This window comes from Teleopsis dalmanni, chromosome 1, assembly GCF_002237135.1.
Source record: "Teleopsis dalmanni isolate 2A chromosome 1, ASM223713v2, whole genome shotgun sequence".
Lineage (NCBI taxonomy): Eukaryota > Metazoa > Arthropoda > Insecta > Diptera > Diopsidae > Teleopsis > Teleopsis dalmanni.
The window spans coordinates 132,145,483-132,163,328 of record NC_051846.1 but is presented as its reverse complement, the minus strand read 5'-3'; the positions used below and the strand labels follow the sequence as shown (position 1 = coordinate 132,163,328).

The 17,846-nt window shown below is 32.9% G+C and overlaps 3 protein-coding genes across 4 annotated transcripts in view; 2 read left to right on the top strand and 1 right to left on the bottom strand.

The window, feature by feature from the left end:
- The window catches only part of LOC119668745, a 308,120-nt gene that overhangs the window by 79,835 nt on the left and 210,439 nt on the right, over window positions 1-17,846 (top strand). The window lies entirely within an intron of this gene.
- Window positions 14,204-16,504, top strand: LOC119668749 (anaphase-promoting complex subunit 7-like). Its single transcript, XM_038078360.1, has 5 exons — window positions 14,204-14,422; window positions 14,473-14,974; window positions 15,039-15,697; window positions 15,750-16,030; window positions 16,085-16,504. The coding sequence occupies exons 1-5, from the start codon at window positions 14,351-14,353 to the stop codon at window positions 16,335-16,337; spliced, it is 1,767 nt and encodes a 588-aa protein (XP_037934288.1). The 5' UTR covers window positions 14,204-14,350; the 3' UTR covers window positions 16,338-16,504.
- Window positions 16,366-17,037, bottom strand: LOC119668756 (DNA polymerase epsilon subunit 3-like). The gene has a single exon (XM_038078367.1). It carries the CDS (start codon window positions 16,941-16,943, stop codon window positions 16,569-16,571), a length of 375 nt encoding a protein of 124 aa, XP_037934295.1. The 5' UTR covers window positions 16,944-17,037; the 3' UTR covers window positions 16,366-16,568.

Genomic DNA, 17,846 nt, shown 5'->3' with positions numbered 1-17,846 from the left:
TGAGAACATACTTAAATATCAATTCCATTGATATACTACTGGTATCAGAGACCCACTTCACAGATAAAAGTTTCATCAAAATCCCTAACTATTCGATATATCATACAAATCATCCCGACAACAAAGCCCATGGTGGAACAGCAGTAATTATTAAGCAAAATATGCAATGCTCAATAGCCAGTATATACCAAACAGAACAAATACAAGCTACAAGTGTCCATATTCAAGATACAAAAGGCGAGTTAACAGTATCAGCTATTTACTGCCCTCCGAAGCACAATAACTCGAAGGATGTATACCTGAGCTACCTTAACACTCTCGGCAATCGGTACATTGTTGGTGGAGACTTTAATGCAAAAAATACTTTGTGGGGCTCAAGAATTACCAACTGCAAAGGGAAAAATTTACATAATGCTATCATTGACAAAAAAAGCAGACATTCTAAGCACAGGTATGATATGAACAAAATACCAGACGTGATTGACTTCTTTGTGACCAAAAATATAAATAAACGATTTCTTACAGTAAGTACACTTCCTGACTTATCATCTGATCACTCACCAATTATGCTATCATATCAAAGCGACAGAAAACTAAACATCACAAGGACAAAATTAATCTATAATAACAAAACATGTTGGGACACGTTTAGAGATATTCTTAATACCGACCTGACAATAAATATTTCCTTAAAATCTGAAGACGAAATTGAAAGCGCGATTGTATGCTTAAACGAAATGATCGCTGTTGCCGTGACAAATTCTACCCCAGTTCTTAAATAAAACGACACTCAAAATAAAATCTCGATGGCAGTTAAAAGCAAGATAATGGACAGAAGAAAACTGAGAAAACAATGGCAAATAAATCGGTCCCCTGAACTAAAAAAGGACTTAAACAAACTAACCAAAGAACTTAAAATTATGCTACTTAATGAGAAAAATAAAAACCTGCAAAAACGCATAATGAACTTGACAGCTGACAAAATCACTAACTATTCTTTATGGAAAGTTACTAAAAATATCAACAACTCAGTAATGCTTCAACCACCACTAAGGAAAGCAAATGGAACTTGGGCTAGAACTAACACCGAAAAAGCTGAACTTTTTGCCACGTACTTCGAAATTACGTTTAGTAACCCAAAACAGCATGATAGCAACGTTACACGGAGCAGCTCTACTCAAAATGTCGCAATAAAGAAAGTTTCAATAACAGAGATTAAGAATACTATTAAAAATAAAATTAAAGCAAAAAAATCACCGGGATATGATAGTATCACAGGAAAGATTCTGACTGAGCTGCCTCTTCAAGCACTTGTATATATGAGAAATCTGTTTAGTTGCGCTTTTCGCCTTAAGTATTTTCCAAAAGTTTGGAAAGTAGCAGAAGTAATCACTATACCTAAACCAAATAAGGACATATCTGTAACAAAATCATACAGACCAATTAGCCTATTACCAGTTATGTCAAAATTGTTTGAAAAAATAATTTTATCAAGACTAGAACCGATTCTTCATAAAGAAAAACTTGTACCTGACCATCAATTCGGCTTTCGGAAAAAGTATTCGACTATACAACAAGTTCACAGAGTTGTTAATAAAATAACTAGTGATATTGACACAAAACAATTTTCCTCGGCGGTATATCTAGATGTCGCAAAGGCTTTTGACAGCGTTTGGCATGGAGGTCTACTAACTAAACTATCAGAGCTTCTTCCAACAAACTTTTACCTCCTACTTAAGAGCTATCTACAAAATAGATACTTTTATGTGAAGTATAAAGCCACAATCTCCGAACTTAAACAAATGAAAGCTGGTGTGCCCCAAGGAAGCGTACTAGGTCCATTACTCTACTTGCTATACACAGCTGATGTCCCGATACCTTCTGATCCTCAAAGTTTGATAGCAACTTTTGCAGATGATACAGCCCTAATTGCAGCTAATAAAAATTTTAACATATCCACAGACAACTTGCAGAATTACCTAAACGCAACGCTCGAATGGTTCGACAAATGGGGAGTTCAAATAAATACAAGCAAAACAGTTCATGTTATCTACACGAATAAAAAATATGACCTAAAACGTATAAAAATTAACAATGACGAAGTCTTCACACACACAAAGGCTAATTACCTTGGCATTACTATAGATAGCAGATTAACTTGGAAAGACCATATTAAAGCTAAAAGCAATGAAATTAAACGTCGCTTTGGACAATTGTACTGGCTACTCTGCTCGAAATCAAAACTAACCGTGGAAAATAAACTTCTAGTATATAAAACAGTAATCGCTCCAATATGGAAATATGGAGCCGAAATATGGGCCACAGCATGTAAATCCAACATTCAAATACTGCAAAGACTACAATCAAAAATACTTAGGACTATCATCAACGCTGAATGGTACATCTCAAACTATGACATTCATCGCGATTTAAAGATACCCTTCGTTGCAGACGTTATCCGAAAAAATAGTAAAAAGCACACAGACAGATTACTTTTCCATCCTAACCCAACAATGAGGCAGCTACCTAATGACGAAGCCACACATAACAGAAGATTGAAACGCTTATTTCCATCAGAACTAGCAAACTAACTAATATATTCATAGCAGTCTATTTAATTGACTCATTTATTATATCATCTATCCATTAATTTTAATTATTTTATAATATTTAGTTTATATAATTTAAAGAAAAGTTTTTATTCACTATTAATAGTTCACTCATGTAATTCTTAATCTTGTTTTTGAATTATTACTTGAAGTTCCATTATGTAAAAATGTATACTAAATGCTAAATCTTGGCAGTTGTATAATAAAGGGAAGCAACAAAAAAAAAAAAACAATGTCGTTTCGACTGGAAATGATCCGTTAGTTTTTCCGTTAAATTATCGAAAGATTGTTCTTGTACTTTCGTGTTACCGAAAAGATTTTTTAGCAGCTCAAAATTTTCTGTGCCAATCCAAGACAAGAAAAATGATTTTTGTTTTTCACTGCACTGAACTGAATATGCTAAAAAATATCGGTTAAGTTGTTCTAAGTACGATTCCCAGGTTTGCTGTTCTTTCGAAAATTTGTGAAATACTGGAACAATGTTGTGATTTCTTTCAGATACACCGGTAGTTTCTTGTTTTTGGAACATTGAGTCCATCCGCTCACGTTGTTGTTTCAGTAAATTTTTTGAGAACTCTTGTTGTTCTTTAAGCAATTGCTTATAAATTTCACTTTCGCCCGGCTTGATTGTATGTAAAATTGAACGGTACGAAATAAGCGTGAAAGGGATTGAATAATTGCAGATTTTTATCCTCGTCGCCAACTGAAGTAAATACAACCGACACGATTGACAGTTTATATTTAACTGAATTTTGTTTACATTTCATTATTTAAGATTGTTTAAACTAATGCAAAACATACTAGATTATAACATAAACGACAGGTACTTCAGTGTTAAATATGAAGGTGCACATTCAGCACTAAAGAAGATTAGCGTAGGCGTCCCGCAGGGGAGCATTCTTGGGCCCATTCTATATCTCCTGTTTACACACGACTTACCCTCTGCAAACCAACTAGTTACAGCAACATTTGCAGACGATACTGCGGTTCTAGCAATCGAAAACAATACAGAAGACGCGACGCCTAATCTGCAACACACAGTCAATCAAATTGCTTCATGGGCAAAAAAATGGAGAATCAAGCTAAATAAGGAAAAATCAGTACATATAGTCTTCTCATTGCGAAATTATAACCATACTCAAATTCATATCGATGCCACAAAAATTCCACACGCCAACGAAGCCAAATATCTGGGCATTACGCTCGACGCTAAGCTGCGCTGAAAAGCGCATGTTAAGAAAAAACGAGAAGAGCTTGACCTAAAACTAAACAAATTTTACCATCTCATTGGCAGGCGCTCTAAACTGGCAATCCACAACAAACTAATGGTCTATAAACAAATATTGAAGCCGGCTTGGAGTTATGGCATACAATTCTGGGGTTGTGCCAGCAAGAAATACATTGCAACTACGATACATCGTAAATGCTCCATATTACATTAGAAAAGTGATCTCCACCGTGACCTTGACATACCAACAGTCGACGTCGTGGCAAAAAGGTGAGCCATTGCTCACAAACAGCGATTGAAAACACATGTCAACGTTACAGCATCCAGTCTTCTCCAGGTGGTTGCAATACCTAGACGGCTAAAAAGGAAAACAGTGGCAGACTTAATGGACAGCGAGTAGCAAAATAGCTTCATTTTTTTTTACCTTAAATATTTAAATCAAATTGCTTATTAGTACCTTTTTTTTTGTTATTTGTACTAGGTGCAATATTAAAACGATTTTTGTCTTATTTGAAGAATTAACAAAAAAAAAAAAATGTCGAAGAGCCATCCTACATTAGGGTGACTCAAAAAACAAAAATACGATTTTTAATGAGCGCACCCGCTATGAATATGCCATTAACCAAAAAAACGATATTCCTGAAGTTGTAGAGAAATATGTAGGATTAAAAATGGTATTGCGCCAATTGAGAAAAGTTGGGTTTTCAGTACAAAAAATGAACATTTTTCAATTCAAGATCATTTTATTATTTTGTTATAACAAAAGGTGTGGGCATGAAGACTTACAAACTTGATATATAAGACGCTTTTTTAAATAATGCATTTAACAGTTTTGACGATAGAGCGTATAGAATGAGATTGCTTAGCCGAAGGATTGATAACGGTATGTAAATTTTGGATTACAATACATATATGGTATACTACAATTAATACAAAATAATCATTTTAAGAAAATCTTTTTTTTTCAGCATATATATATACATATAATATATATATATATACCATATATATGCTTTAAAACTTAAATCTGATTTGTTGTGTGAAGGTAGTTTTTATGATAGTGTTCGACTACTTGCAAATCTTGTTTTTTCATTCATGTGAAAGGATAGCAACTGATAAAACTTGTCAAGATTGTGTACGAAAAATCTTTGTCAATGATTAACTTCACACAAATTACCCGAGTTAAATGTAAATTGATCTCTAGAATAAACATTGGGGCGACGAAATTTAAAATTGTGGATATTCTTGCTTGAAATATTTGAAATTTGCCGCTTTGATATCTCTTTGATATGGAATAAAATGACTTATATTGAAAATATTCCGTTTTTTGTACTGAAATCCCAACCTTGCTTGAGTAGGACACAACGTCATTTTTATTCCTATTTCTCCAAAACTTCAGGAACATTTTTGTTTGGTCAATAGTATATTTTCAGGAGGTGCCCTCATTCCAAAGTTCATTTTTAAATTTCTCCCTTATAACGTGAGCCACCCTAAGTGATCGGTAGGAATAACCACAACTTTTTCAGCAGCCCTTTATATTAAACTTTATCTAAATTTTATGCTATGCTCGAAAGCTTTCTTCATAGTATCAAAAATATTCTGAAGTTGAGCTTGTGTAGATTGTTGCTCATAAAGCCAAACTAAAGAGCTGGAGTCAGACGTCTACCGACCACAACTCTACCGACCACATGGGCATACATCACTTTCAGAGTAGTTTGCCAGGTTTAAGAATCATTGTTACTTCAGAAAAACTTTCAATAAATTGGCAAATGCTTCTGATGCTGCTTTCTAAGTGAATAGACTGAGCGAGTTGGACCGAAACCAACACTATAAAATGAACTGATAATCTTTTGGTTTTTGTCTTTTTTAGTTAAATTTTATTACTGATTAGATTAGGCCTTTTCGGTGGCTCGCAAGTATGACAAAAAACAGCAAGTTGCTAGCCTATACTGGCCGAAATGTATGCAAAACAACTACACTATTTTCCCTACCTCTGCCAGTATAGGTATAATGGCCAAGCACATCGAACAGTAAAAAAAGGGACCTATTGTGAACCTTTTTTGGAAATTCCAACGAATGTTGCAATCATATGTCAAAAATCATATGTAAACAAAAATTCATATAAAATTCAAAAATTTCATAAATTTGAAAATTAGGAATATGGAAAAAATTTCAGTGTTTTATTTTAAAATTTCCAACAATCTTAACATTCCTTTTAATTTGCAATTTTATATTTATAGCAAACATGAATACTCCCAGAGAACAAAATTCCCTATTCCCACGCTATTCCCAAAAACACAATTCCCTTATTCTGAATTGCTTGGGAGACAGCAGTTTTGGGAACAACAACAGTTTCAAATTTGTTTTGTTAAATTTTGGCAACCATGGCACTTTTTAATGACGAAAAGTGCGAAAATGAGCAAAACAAAGAAAAGAATTGCGTATATATGTTGATTTAAATGTAAAAATCACATATTTGTCTGCTGGACAAATGACCAGAAATGAATATAATGAATATTTTATAAGTATATAATAGAAAATTTTTATTTTATTTATTTATTTTATTATTTGAATATGTATATAATTTATTATTTTCTTATATACAATAAAACAAAGTAAAATATCTTATTTGTTAATTGAAATTATTGTTTTAACTAAAATTCGAATTAAAAGATGCATTGTTTCACCTGCGCATAATTACAAAAAATATATTAACTTATTTCAGGAATCCCGTTCATTCTCGGATTTGGTGTCCTTTCATTATTCTATTGTTTTAAATAACAATAGTTAACGCTTTAATTTGTGGAAAAAAACCATAGTGGATAAAATAAATAAATAAAAATTTAAATATATTCCATTTGTAATAATACTTTTATTATAATAATAATTTTATTAAAATATATTCGAAAAACTAATCAACCCTTGTGGATAAAATAAATAAATAAAAATTTTAGTATATTAAATTTGTTATAATACTTTTATTAAAATAATAATTTTAATAAAATATATTCGAAAAACTAATCAACCCTTGTGAATAAAATAAATAAATAAAAATTAGAAAATATTAAATTTATTATAATAATTTTATTATAATAATAATTTTAGAATAAATTACTCGCGTTGCTGTAAAGCTACGCTTTCTTTGTATGGTGATGAAGAAGCTTTATTAAAATTTAGAGGGATTTTGAATAGCAAAGAAAGAAATAAAGAACAAACACAACAACTTATATTAATTTTATTGAAGTTTGCCTGACCATACAACGCTGTTTCGAGTATTGCCAAGTACTCTTTATCAGTGGTCTTTGGAATAATCGAATTTTTATTTAATTAGTTTATAGTCCGTATATAATTTGTTTGGATTGCAAGTGCCAGGCGTAGAACTCGTGCCTGTCAAATTAGAAGCGATGACTAATCGTGTTTATCAACAAGAAGCCAAGGCTGCACAAACTTTCAATGCTCAAGTTCCAGGTTTTATTCTCACTTATTTTTAATTTAATTAGTGACACCAACCAAAGCACTTGCCGTGCTTTTAAATTAGAACGAGCTTATAAACTACAGCTTTATTTTGGAAACACAAGTTCAACGAATTGCAAGTTAAATTTTTGGGTCCCGCATAATCAATATGTAACCGTGACCATGGCCTTAGCGTTGCTGGCCATGGTTTACTTGCTGCTACAGGAGGATACTTTTTGTTACATCCACACTTTTCACAACGTCTAGCTAATATTTCTATGTCTTCATGTAAACCAGGCCACCAAAAATAGTTTCGCGCAACATGTCAAGTATTCTGGGACGTAGTATTGCTGGTATTATTGCCCTTGCTCCTCAAAACAAACATTGTGCATTCACTGATAGTTCCTGGATTTTATTCATAAACGGTTTAAACTGGATTGACTTATATGGCAAAACTGTATCTTTCCTTTGGATATGCCACATTACTTTTGATAGTACTGGATCTCTTCTGGTTGCTTGTGCAATGTCTTTCGCAGTGATCAAAAACTGTTCTTCAGCCTCATTACAGCATAATATTTCAAGTATTTTCGGTATTTGTAGCTTTACATCATTTAAAGGTAACCGGCTCAATGCATCTGCATTCTGGTGATGTTTCCCTTCTCAGAATTTAATCTCATACTGGTAAGCGCCTAACTTTAACGACCACCTTAACATTCTGGGTGATATATGCTGTGATGTTGGTTTATCCCACTAGTGGTTTCTGATCTGTCATTATTGTAAATTGTCTACCACTTAAAAATTGATGAAACTTTTGCACACCAAACATAATCGTTAGCGCTTCTTTATCCAACTGTGAATAATTTCGTTCCGCTCCCTGTAATGTTCTGGAGCCAAAAGCAATCGGTGCTTCTCTATCATCCGGCATCTTGTGTGCCAAAACGACGCCAACTCCATACGGCGATGCGTCTCCGCATAATATCAGTGGTAAGTCAGCCAAATAATGCACCAAAAGATTTTTTGATTGTAGTAGCTTCTTTGCTCGTTCAAAACTTAATTTCTGTTCTTTACCCCATTTAAATGGTATCTCTTTTCTTCATAGTTGATACAGCGGTTCCAATAGATCGCTCTTATTTTGTAAAAATCTATCATAAAATGTAATTAACCCAAGAAAAGCTTGCAGCTGTTGTTTATTCTGTTTATTGGTTCTTGGTGCTTGAGCTATTGTCTTTACCTTTTCGTCAGTTGGACGCACTCCTTCTCTGCTTATCTTAAACCCCAAAAATATTATCTCTTGTACCGTGAAAACACATTTTGATTTTTTAGGCTTCAGTCTTACATCCTGTACAGATTTCAGGGCTATTCGTGTTCTATCCCACAACTCTTCCAGAGTTGTTCCGCCAATTAGAATGTCGTCTAAATAAATAATCACACCATCTATGTTCTTAAGAACTCCTTCCATTATCGGTTGAAAAATACCTGGTGCCGTTGAAATTCCAAACGGTAATCTTGTAACTTCAAAAAGTCCGCGATGTGTGTTTAGTGTAAGTATCCTTGCTGATTCTTGGTCAACCTTCACCTGTGTATACGCTTGTTGTGTATGAATTTTATACACTAGCAACATTATTTATGAAGTTTGACAGTTGTCATTTTAACTGAGTAGTGTTTGTTAATAGTTTATTATTATGAAGTAGAAATGAAAAAATATTATCTTATCTGTAACTTGAATGAATAAAGTTGAAATACAAAAGTGGTGTCAGAAGTGGGATTCAAAAAAATGAGTCTCACAGCAAGCGAAATGAAGACCATGATGGAATCACTCGCAGGTACGATTCGAATGGCGGTGACGGAAGCGGTTGCTGTTAACAATTTAACAAATTCAAACGCAAGTTCGATGACATCTTAAACCACCACCATTTAAGATTGCAGAATTTAAATTAGGAGAAGGATCCTCAGTGCAGGATTATTTCACGCGTGTGGACTGGGCGTTAAATTTGAGCAAGATACCGGAAGCCGAACAAGGAGAGTATGTACGTGTATAAGTTAACAATTGTCTTGGCACAATTGTTATTTTATTTAATTTTTCTGTCTTCTATGAAGACTTTACTCACAAAATTAAATAAAACACGTTAGCTTCCTATGGCGCTTTTCTAAAACTGAAAACGCATTTATTGATTTTGCTGTTCGACACGTACTTCAGCATAGGAATGCAAAAAGAAATATGATCTTATGCTGACGTAGTGTCTGGAAATTGGTTACATACGAATTCTTTATTATTAATATTATACAATTGATATAAGTACGCTAAATAATATATTAAAATAAATATGATAATATTAATTAAAAAATATATTATCCGCTGACACCAGTAAATCCGTTGTTAACTTATACATGGGAGCAGAACTCAACGATGTTCTTAAAATCCTCGCTAGTCCAATTGCACCTGATATGTTTACATACAACGAAATTAAAAATATGTTAATTCATCATTTTGATGGTACACGGAATAAGTACGCTGAAAGCATCAGGTTCCGACAAATTAAACAAGAGAAGGGAGAATTAATTTCTAAGTTTGTGCTTCGCTTAAAAGAAGGTGCTAGATTCTGTGAGTATGTAGATTTCTTGGATAGAATGTTGGTGGAGCAATTGCTATATGGGGTTGAATCTCGCAATATTTGTGATGAAATAGTAATTAGAAAACCAAAAAATTTCACTGAAGCGTATGAAATTGCGCATACAATCGAGCGAGCGCAAAAAACAACAACAGACGTCAAGGGTACAGAGTTAGGGCAACCAAGTGAATCAACATATAAGCTAGGTTGCGCTCCAGTAAAAACAAAACGTATTTTTAGTGAGAATCATGAAAAAGCGATGCGGATGACAAAAGAGAAAACAACGAATTGTTATGGATGTGGTGGTCAGCATCTCAGAAGAGAGTGCAAGTTCAGTAAGTCTAAATGCTTTGCGTGTGGGAAAGTCGGTCATATTGCTAAAGTATGCAGAACGAAATTAGATCAAATAGCAGAGGATGATCCCGAACCAGTTCAACAAATACTTAGTATTAATGCACTCAAGGCGGCGGCTCAATCTAAATCCAGCTTTATAAACCACTTACAATTTGCTAATGTTGCTAGTACTTCTGTATTAGTAGGTAATGGATACGTTTCCTTGCAAAGCATTTGATTCACTTTGCACTTATATTCTCCACACTGGTTTAATAATAGGTACAACCGGTATTGCCCATTCACTAAAGGGTATTGAGCGTAGTGCGCCTTCATCTTCCAACTTCTTTAATGCTGCTTCCATCTTAAGTTTTAGTGCAAAAGGCACTTGTCGATATCGAAGAAATTAAGGTTTGCTTGAAACTGACATTTGTAACTTCACAGGATTTCCCTTGTAATCTCCAAGATTTCCATCAAAAACTGAACTGAAGTTCATCACTTCTATTGGAATAGTTGATTCTATATTGCATAAATTGCTGGTTATACTAATTCTCAAATTGTTGAACCAATTTCAACCAATTAGAGCCGGACCATCACCCGCTGCTACTAATAACTTTAGTTTCTTTATGACATTCCCAAACGAGACTGGTACTTCTGATTCTCCACTCAGTTTAAGATTTTTTTCTGTTCCCCAAGTTCTTAATTGTACTTGACTTAATTTGGATTACTTTTAGCGAACATTGACAATAAATAAAAGATTTACTCTGTTTAGCCTTCTCCAGCTATTTATTGCTGGCTTTTTGGTTTTTGCTTTTTTTATGCAAACTCTCTCAATATGTCCACGCTTTTTGCAATAATAACATTCCGCGTCTTTAAATTTGCACTGATCTGACTGATGATTTCCTCGACAACGATAACAATTCTGAATATGGTCTACTGGAGCACGAATATGTTTTACCTTGTTGCTTGAAATTTTATTCAAACCTGGCAGGCTGGCTGACGTTTTAAGTTCCATCGCATTTTTTTGTGCTGGTTCTGATGCAATAGCTTCCTCCAGCGCTATTTTTAATGTTAACTGGTCATTCGCCAGAAGCCGCTTTTGTAAATTCCCGTCGCGTATGCCACAGACTAATCTGTCTCGTAACATTTCATCTAAATCATTGAAATTGCAGTCTTGGCTCAATTTCCTTAGCGCTGCCAAAAATTTGGTAATTGATTCGTCTTCTTTTTGATCCCTCCTATAAAATTTAAAACGTTGAATTATTATATTAGCTGCTGGACAAAAATGACTCGTCAATAGTTTAGTTGCCGCATCAAATGTAAATTTCTCATCTAATATGTTAACCGGTGTGGCAACCGATTTTAATATTGTTTCCATCCCACATGAAGCTAGAAAGATAGCTTTTTTCTTTTTTGCATCTGTAATATCATTAGCAAAAAAGAAAAATTCTATTTGTTCCATATACGTCGGCCATTTTCCTGACGCCACGTTAAATTAGCTTAAATCTCCGAAATTCTTCGCCATCATTTGACATTTTTTAAAAATAGTCTGCCCACAAGAAATGTTATATAGTTATATAGATTTACAATTTAATAATAATAATAATAATAGTTTATACGGCATGGCACGCTTACTCCTTTGATCACAACGACGAACAACAACGCACTTCGTATTTTACCTTTTTTACCTATTTCTTTATACAGGGTTGCCATGATCGAATATACTACATTCCCAAACAATTTGCTTGGGAAAGAATTTGTGCAAAAGTGGGGAAAAAAACTCCCATTCCCATATTATTCAGAATAGCAAACTTGGAAATATGGAACAAACGCCCATTCCCATGCAATTCAGAATAGGGGTGATTAACTATTTAATTTATACAAAATGTAATTTGCTTGCATTATGTACACATATGCAAGATTTACTATTTGCCAAAAAAGAAAATTTGACAGATTGCAACAGTGACGCCAATGTCTCGCTTAGCGGATATAGGCCAGCATGCATTCCTTTTAATTCTGTATTCAAAGAATTGGAATTTAAAAATAAAACACTGACATAAGTAAATTTTTGTAGGTACTCTCGATGCAGAGAGAAAAAAGCAAGTTGTTTCACGGATTTTTTAGATGTTGTAAATGCAGCAACAGTTTCTTCTGAAGATTCGAGCAATAGTGAAGAAGAGCAGGTAAAATGTAAAAACTTTGAAGCAACTATAGAATCCATGAGCAAAATAGATTTTAAAAATCACTTCAGATTACGACGAAATACAGCGGAAGTAAATATATGTTGAGGTATCCGTGATTAAATTACAAATTTAATATATTTCTATTGTGCTTCTCAGAATCGGAGTATTTGTCTGATACAGATTGTAGTGGTATTAAATGTGTAAGCAGAAAGTCTGTCTAAATATATCTTTGATACGTTGGTAATATGATAACTTATAGCCAATTAGGAAATCTCTTTAAAGTCTCAGTTCCTGCGGCATGTTCAACAATGAAAACTGTTACTAAGTTTTTGATAAAATAAAATAAATAGTATAAATTGTTATGTTTTGATAATTAGTAGTCAAGTGTTATGTTTTGACAATCAGCAAAAATAACATAATACAAGCAAATTACGTTCTGTATAAAAATAAATAATTAACATAGATTCAAAATTTAAAAAGATTATAAATAACCCACAAGCTAAGGCTTTAAATTTTTTATATTTCGTTTAAGATTTGGAAATTTATTGTTAATTTCTTATGTTAAGAAGGAATCAATAAAAAATGAAATAAAAAAAAAATGGCTCAAAATTAAAATGAATACAAAATTAAGAATTATGGGAAAAATGCTGAAAATTTCAAAATAAAACACTAAAATTTTTTTTTTCCATTTTTCCAATTTATGAAATTTTTGAATTCTGTTTAAATTTTTATTTACATATAACTTTTGACATATGATTGCAATATTCGTTGGAATTTTCAATGAAGGTTCACAATAGTTCGCTTATTGCGTTAGCAACACTCATTTTTCACTGGCCGATGTGTGTGTCCAGTATACATATACGGGCTGAGGTACAAAAAATAGTGTTGTTGTTTTGCGTACATTTCGGCCAGTATAGGCCAGCAACTCACTGTTTTTTTTGCCGTACTTGCGAGCTATCGAAAAGGCCTGATGTTTATCAAACGGACGAACTAAAAATTTACAAAACATTTCCCGTTTAAATCTTACTTCATTTTATAACAATAAATTATGTGAAAAAGGTGTATTTCTTTTAATTAAACTTATATGGCGCTTACACTGACCGAAAATGGCTCATTAAACCTTACAATATAAACAGAAAACAAATTTTTTACTTCGATTAAGTACTAATGATACAGAAATGCTAACTAATAATACGCATCATTGGTGAAGGATGCGTATTAGTGGCGAATGCGCATCCTCACGCATCAACAGATTTTTCGAAATTAAATTTTAAAAGTTAGCCTACACAGAGAAATACAATTCATCATTCACCATTTAAGTACTGTCGTATAAAAAAAAATTCGTAGTAGCTTCGGTTTTTGTTATTAATAATTACACATCAAAACGGTATTTAATGATATTATATCAAAATTATTTGAGAAGCTGTTATGTTTTGCACGCTCAAAAAGTTATTAAGAAAATATATCATTATATAAGAAATATTTAAAACTGTTTTCTTTTTATTTTATAAAAAAATTCGTTTCTACAAAAGTTTCGTTAACGAACAAAATAAAAACCTGTAAAATTCATATGAAAAAAGCAGTAAAAATTAAGAACTTATTGAATATATATTACATGATTAGCCAACTAAACGGATTTAAATGTTTATATATATATTTATCAAATTTTCTTTGTTACAACACATATTTTGTTTATATGATGCGATATTCTTTGATATTCTTTAAAATCAAAGAATTCGTTTAAACGAATTCTATTGTGAATAGTTTTGTAATTTACGAAATTGACAGATCTTATTTGAGTAAACTAAAATCACTGGAATTGAGAACTGAAGTTAATTTAATATAAACAAATTAAGGAATATCGAATAAGTGTTTTAATTTGTATTAACATAAAACCATCTTCTGATTTTTTTAAAATAATCTTTGGTGTTTTAAAACATGGAAACAGTACTTTTTGCAAATATCAAGAAATTGTATGATAATGAGCTTTATTCCTGTGTTATTCCAACGGTATAGTTATTTCAATATCAATTTGTTTTCATCTAATATTAATGTTTCAGGCAAGTCTGTTGAGTACTTTGTTGCAAAATGATCGCACAATTGCTACACCGGAGTTAGAATACCAGTTGTTACTTTACAGTGGCAATTCATATTACCAAGAAAGGCGGTACTTTCGGCTGGCAGCCAAGCAATTAGATGCGGCTTTATTACTACGTAAAGCTATGGTTCGTTGTAAAAATGTACATCTTCCATCTATAGAAAGTACTTATAATCACTTTAGCGAAGTAGAGACACGTTATCGTTTAGCTATATGTTATCGCGAAATGGGAGAACAAAATTTGGCAACTGCAGCATTACAAGCGGTGCCACAAAAAGCGCGTACTCCGAAAATTAATATGATGCTGGCTAATTTTTTACATTATAGTCGCTCTGCTAATACTTCTGAAGCGGTACTTTCATATAAGGATGTTTTAAGAGAATGTCCATTAGCACTAGATGCAATAGAGGAACTGCTAAAGCTAGGAGTTGATGGAATCGAAGTAAACTCACTTATTGTGAATGGTGTGTTTTGTTGAAAAATTTAACTAATAAATATACTTAAGTTATTTTATTTTTATTTTGTTAGCGAGTTGTGTGCCCAAAAATATAGAATGGTTAAGTAACTGGATTAAGGCGCATGCACAAATGTTTGGGCGCAAACATCTAGAAGCGTCCAAAACGTTTCAGTCTATTAACGAAAATACGAAATTTCATCAAAATGAACAATTACTTACTTTAATAGGAAAATGCTTATACTACCACGGCAGTTTTCCACAAGCACAACATTATCTAGAAACCGCTCTCATGATTAATCCTTATAGTATGGACGCTCTTATGCCGTTGGCTGTAGTATATGAATATAACCAAAAATTACAAGAGTTGGATAAATTAACTGCACAACTTACAAATATTAATGAATTTTCATCAGGTCATTGGTTTGTTCTCGCTCAGTGTTTTTATGGTGCAGGAAAATTGGAAAAAGCTTCTTCATTTACACATAAAGCCATATCTGTTGATTCTCGAAATACAGAAGCTTGGTTGTTACGTGGAAAAATTTGTTTGCAATTAAAGCGTCATAAAGATGCTATTTCCTTCTTTAGAGCGGCACAATGTTTGGCAAATTATAGATTTGAAGTATATAAAGGGCTTTTTCACTGTTATGTAGGTTTAAGGCGTCTAAAAGAAGCACAAACAATGTGTGCCCTAGCTGTTCGCTATTTTCGAAACTCACCAAGAAGTTATGTTGTATGTATCATGTGCTGTTAAACCAATTCTTGACTTAATACTGAATTCTTAGATGTTTGCTCGTACATTATTTCATTCAACAAATCCATTGGCTAAAAAAAGTGCGAAAAAGTTTGTATCAAAAGCATTGGAGATCGATGAACATTATGCGCCTGCTGTTGCTCTAATGGCTGAAGTCTGTCAAGCGGAAGGGGAAACACAGCAAGCAATTGCTATGCTTAAGAAGCAGGTAGTAAGTTATCCTCATCACAAGCTTTTTACAATGCTAGGTGATATATTAAGCTCTGAAAAAGATCTTAATGGCGCATTGGAGTATTACACAATTGCTTTAAGGTAGTTGTTTTGTTTTAACTTAGTTTCAATTTCTATTATTAATCCATTTTATAGCATGGAACCACAGTACCATAGAGCAGTAGATGGCGTAAATGCATTAGGACAAGCATCACGATCATCTGCGAAAGATAGTGACGCAATAAATAATTCAATGGCACAAGATGAAGAATGGCCTATAGAATGCGACGAGCCGTCCATGGAAGGAGTGGAGTTATCATCGCCAGCTATTGCCCATGATGCCGATGGCGAATCAGATACGTTTTCAGACCCATTTTGGCAAGATGTTGATGCTGAACTAGTAACTTAAACCAATGTATAAAAAAATAAAACAACTGTTTACTCTATCGATACTAGTATTTCACATATATTTCTCATGTTTATTTCACAACTAATATTCAATACTAATTTTTACTTTAAAAATTACTAACAATACGTTACACAAAATAAATCTAAGAATGGTATATTTGAAAATAATTGATCCAGACTCTTCCTTCCTTTTAAAAAAAGGAGAATCTACTGTTAACATCAATTAAGCACTTCAATCCTTGTTTCCATCGTCAGTCACTAGTTTTTCATCTGACTCAGCTGAAGTATTTTTTTTTGCTTTTATTTCTTTTTTGTCTTTAACTAACTTCCTGTACGCTTCTAGATCTTTCGTAAGTTGTGGTACAAAAGACTCGAACTCCAATTGCGACAAAGCATACAATATATTTGCAGCTGTTATCGTTTTGTGATTTTGTTTATGGGCCAGAGTAGTTGAAGTTGATGTGAGATAAATTACAAATACTGATGCAGCACGAGCAATGGCTTGACGAGCTTCTTTACTAACATTAGATCCCTCAGGTAAAGCATCTTTTATTAATCGCGCAACAACAGCATTAGGAAGATTTAAGTCTTCAATTCGCTCTACCATATTTTCTACAGAATTCCCGCTTAACAATTTGTGCAAATTTTCAAAGTCTTAAAACAAACGCAGTCTCGAGAACAAAATTGATTTCAAGTTGCCATATCAAAAAAAAATTTATCAAAGAAAACCTTTAAGAATTGGAAACTATTAAATATTGTGTAAATTTTCTGTTTAAAAATCCATTTTCTACAGCACATTGTTTGTCAACAATGTGGAATGTCATTGCGCGTAAGTCTTTCAATTTTGTAATTTACAATTGAAAAGATGACATAAAAACTCGATTAAAATTTATTTTGTTCGAAGACAATATTAAATAAATCTGTTTATTTACGTTTTTCATATTGTAAATTTGTGTTCTTTCAACAATTTTATTTAATAAAGAAGTAAAAATATAAACCACCTCCAATCTACTTAAGGGAAAAAAATTCGAATGAGCTCTTAAAGAAGATGACATCCCTTATCGGCGATAAACATTTCTACGCGATTCCACTTTTGAAAGGAAATGTTCATGAAACAAAAATCCAAATAAATGACGAATTTAACTATAGAAAGATTATAAAGTTCTTTGATGCCAATAACAAAAGCTACTACACCTATCAGTTAAAAAGTAGCAAAGGTTTAAGTGTGGTAATAAAAGGTATAGAACATTTCGTACCGAAATCTGATATAAAAGCAGCATTGGCAGAAGCCGGATTCGAAACAAAGTCCATCTCTAATACTAAAAATAAAAATAAAATACCTCAACCAATATTTAAAGCAGAACTTGAGCCAAACGCAAAAAAACTCACCAAAGGAGAAATGCATCCAATTTACAATCTTCGCTATCTTTTACATCGAAGGATAACAGTAGAAGAACCCTTCAAAAAGAAAGATCCAGTACAATGCACTAACTGTCAATAATTTGGTCAT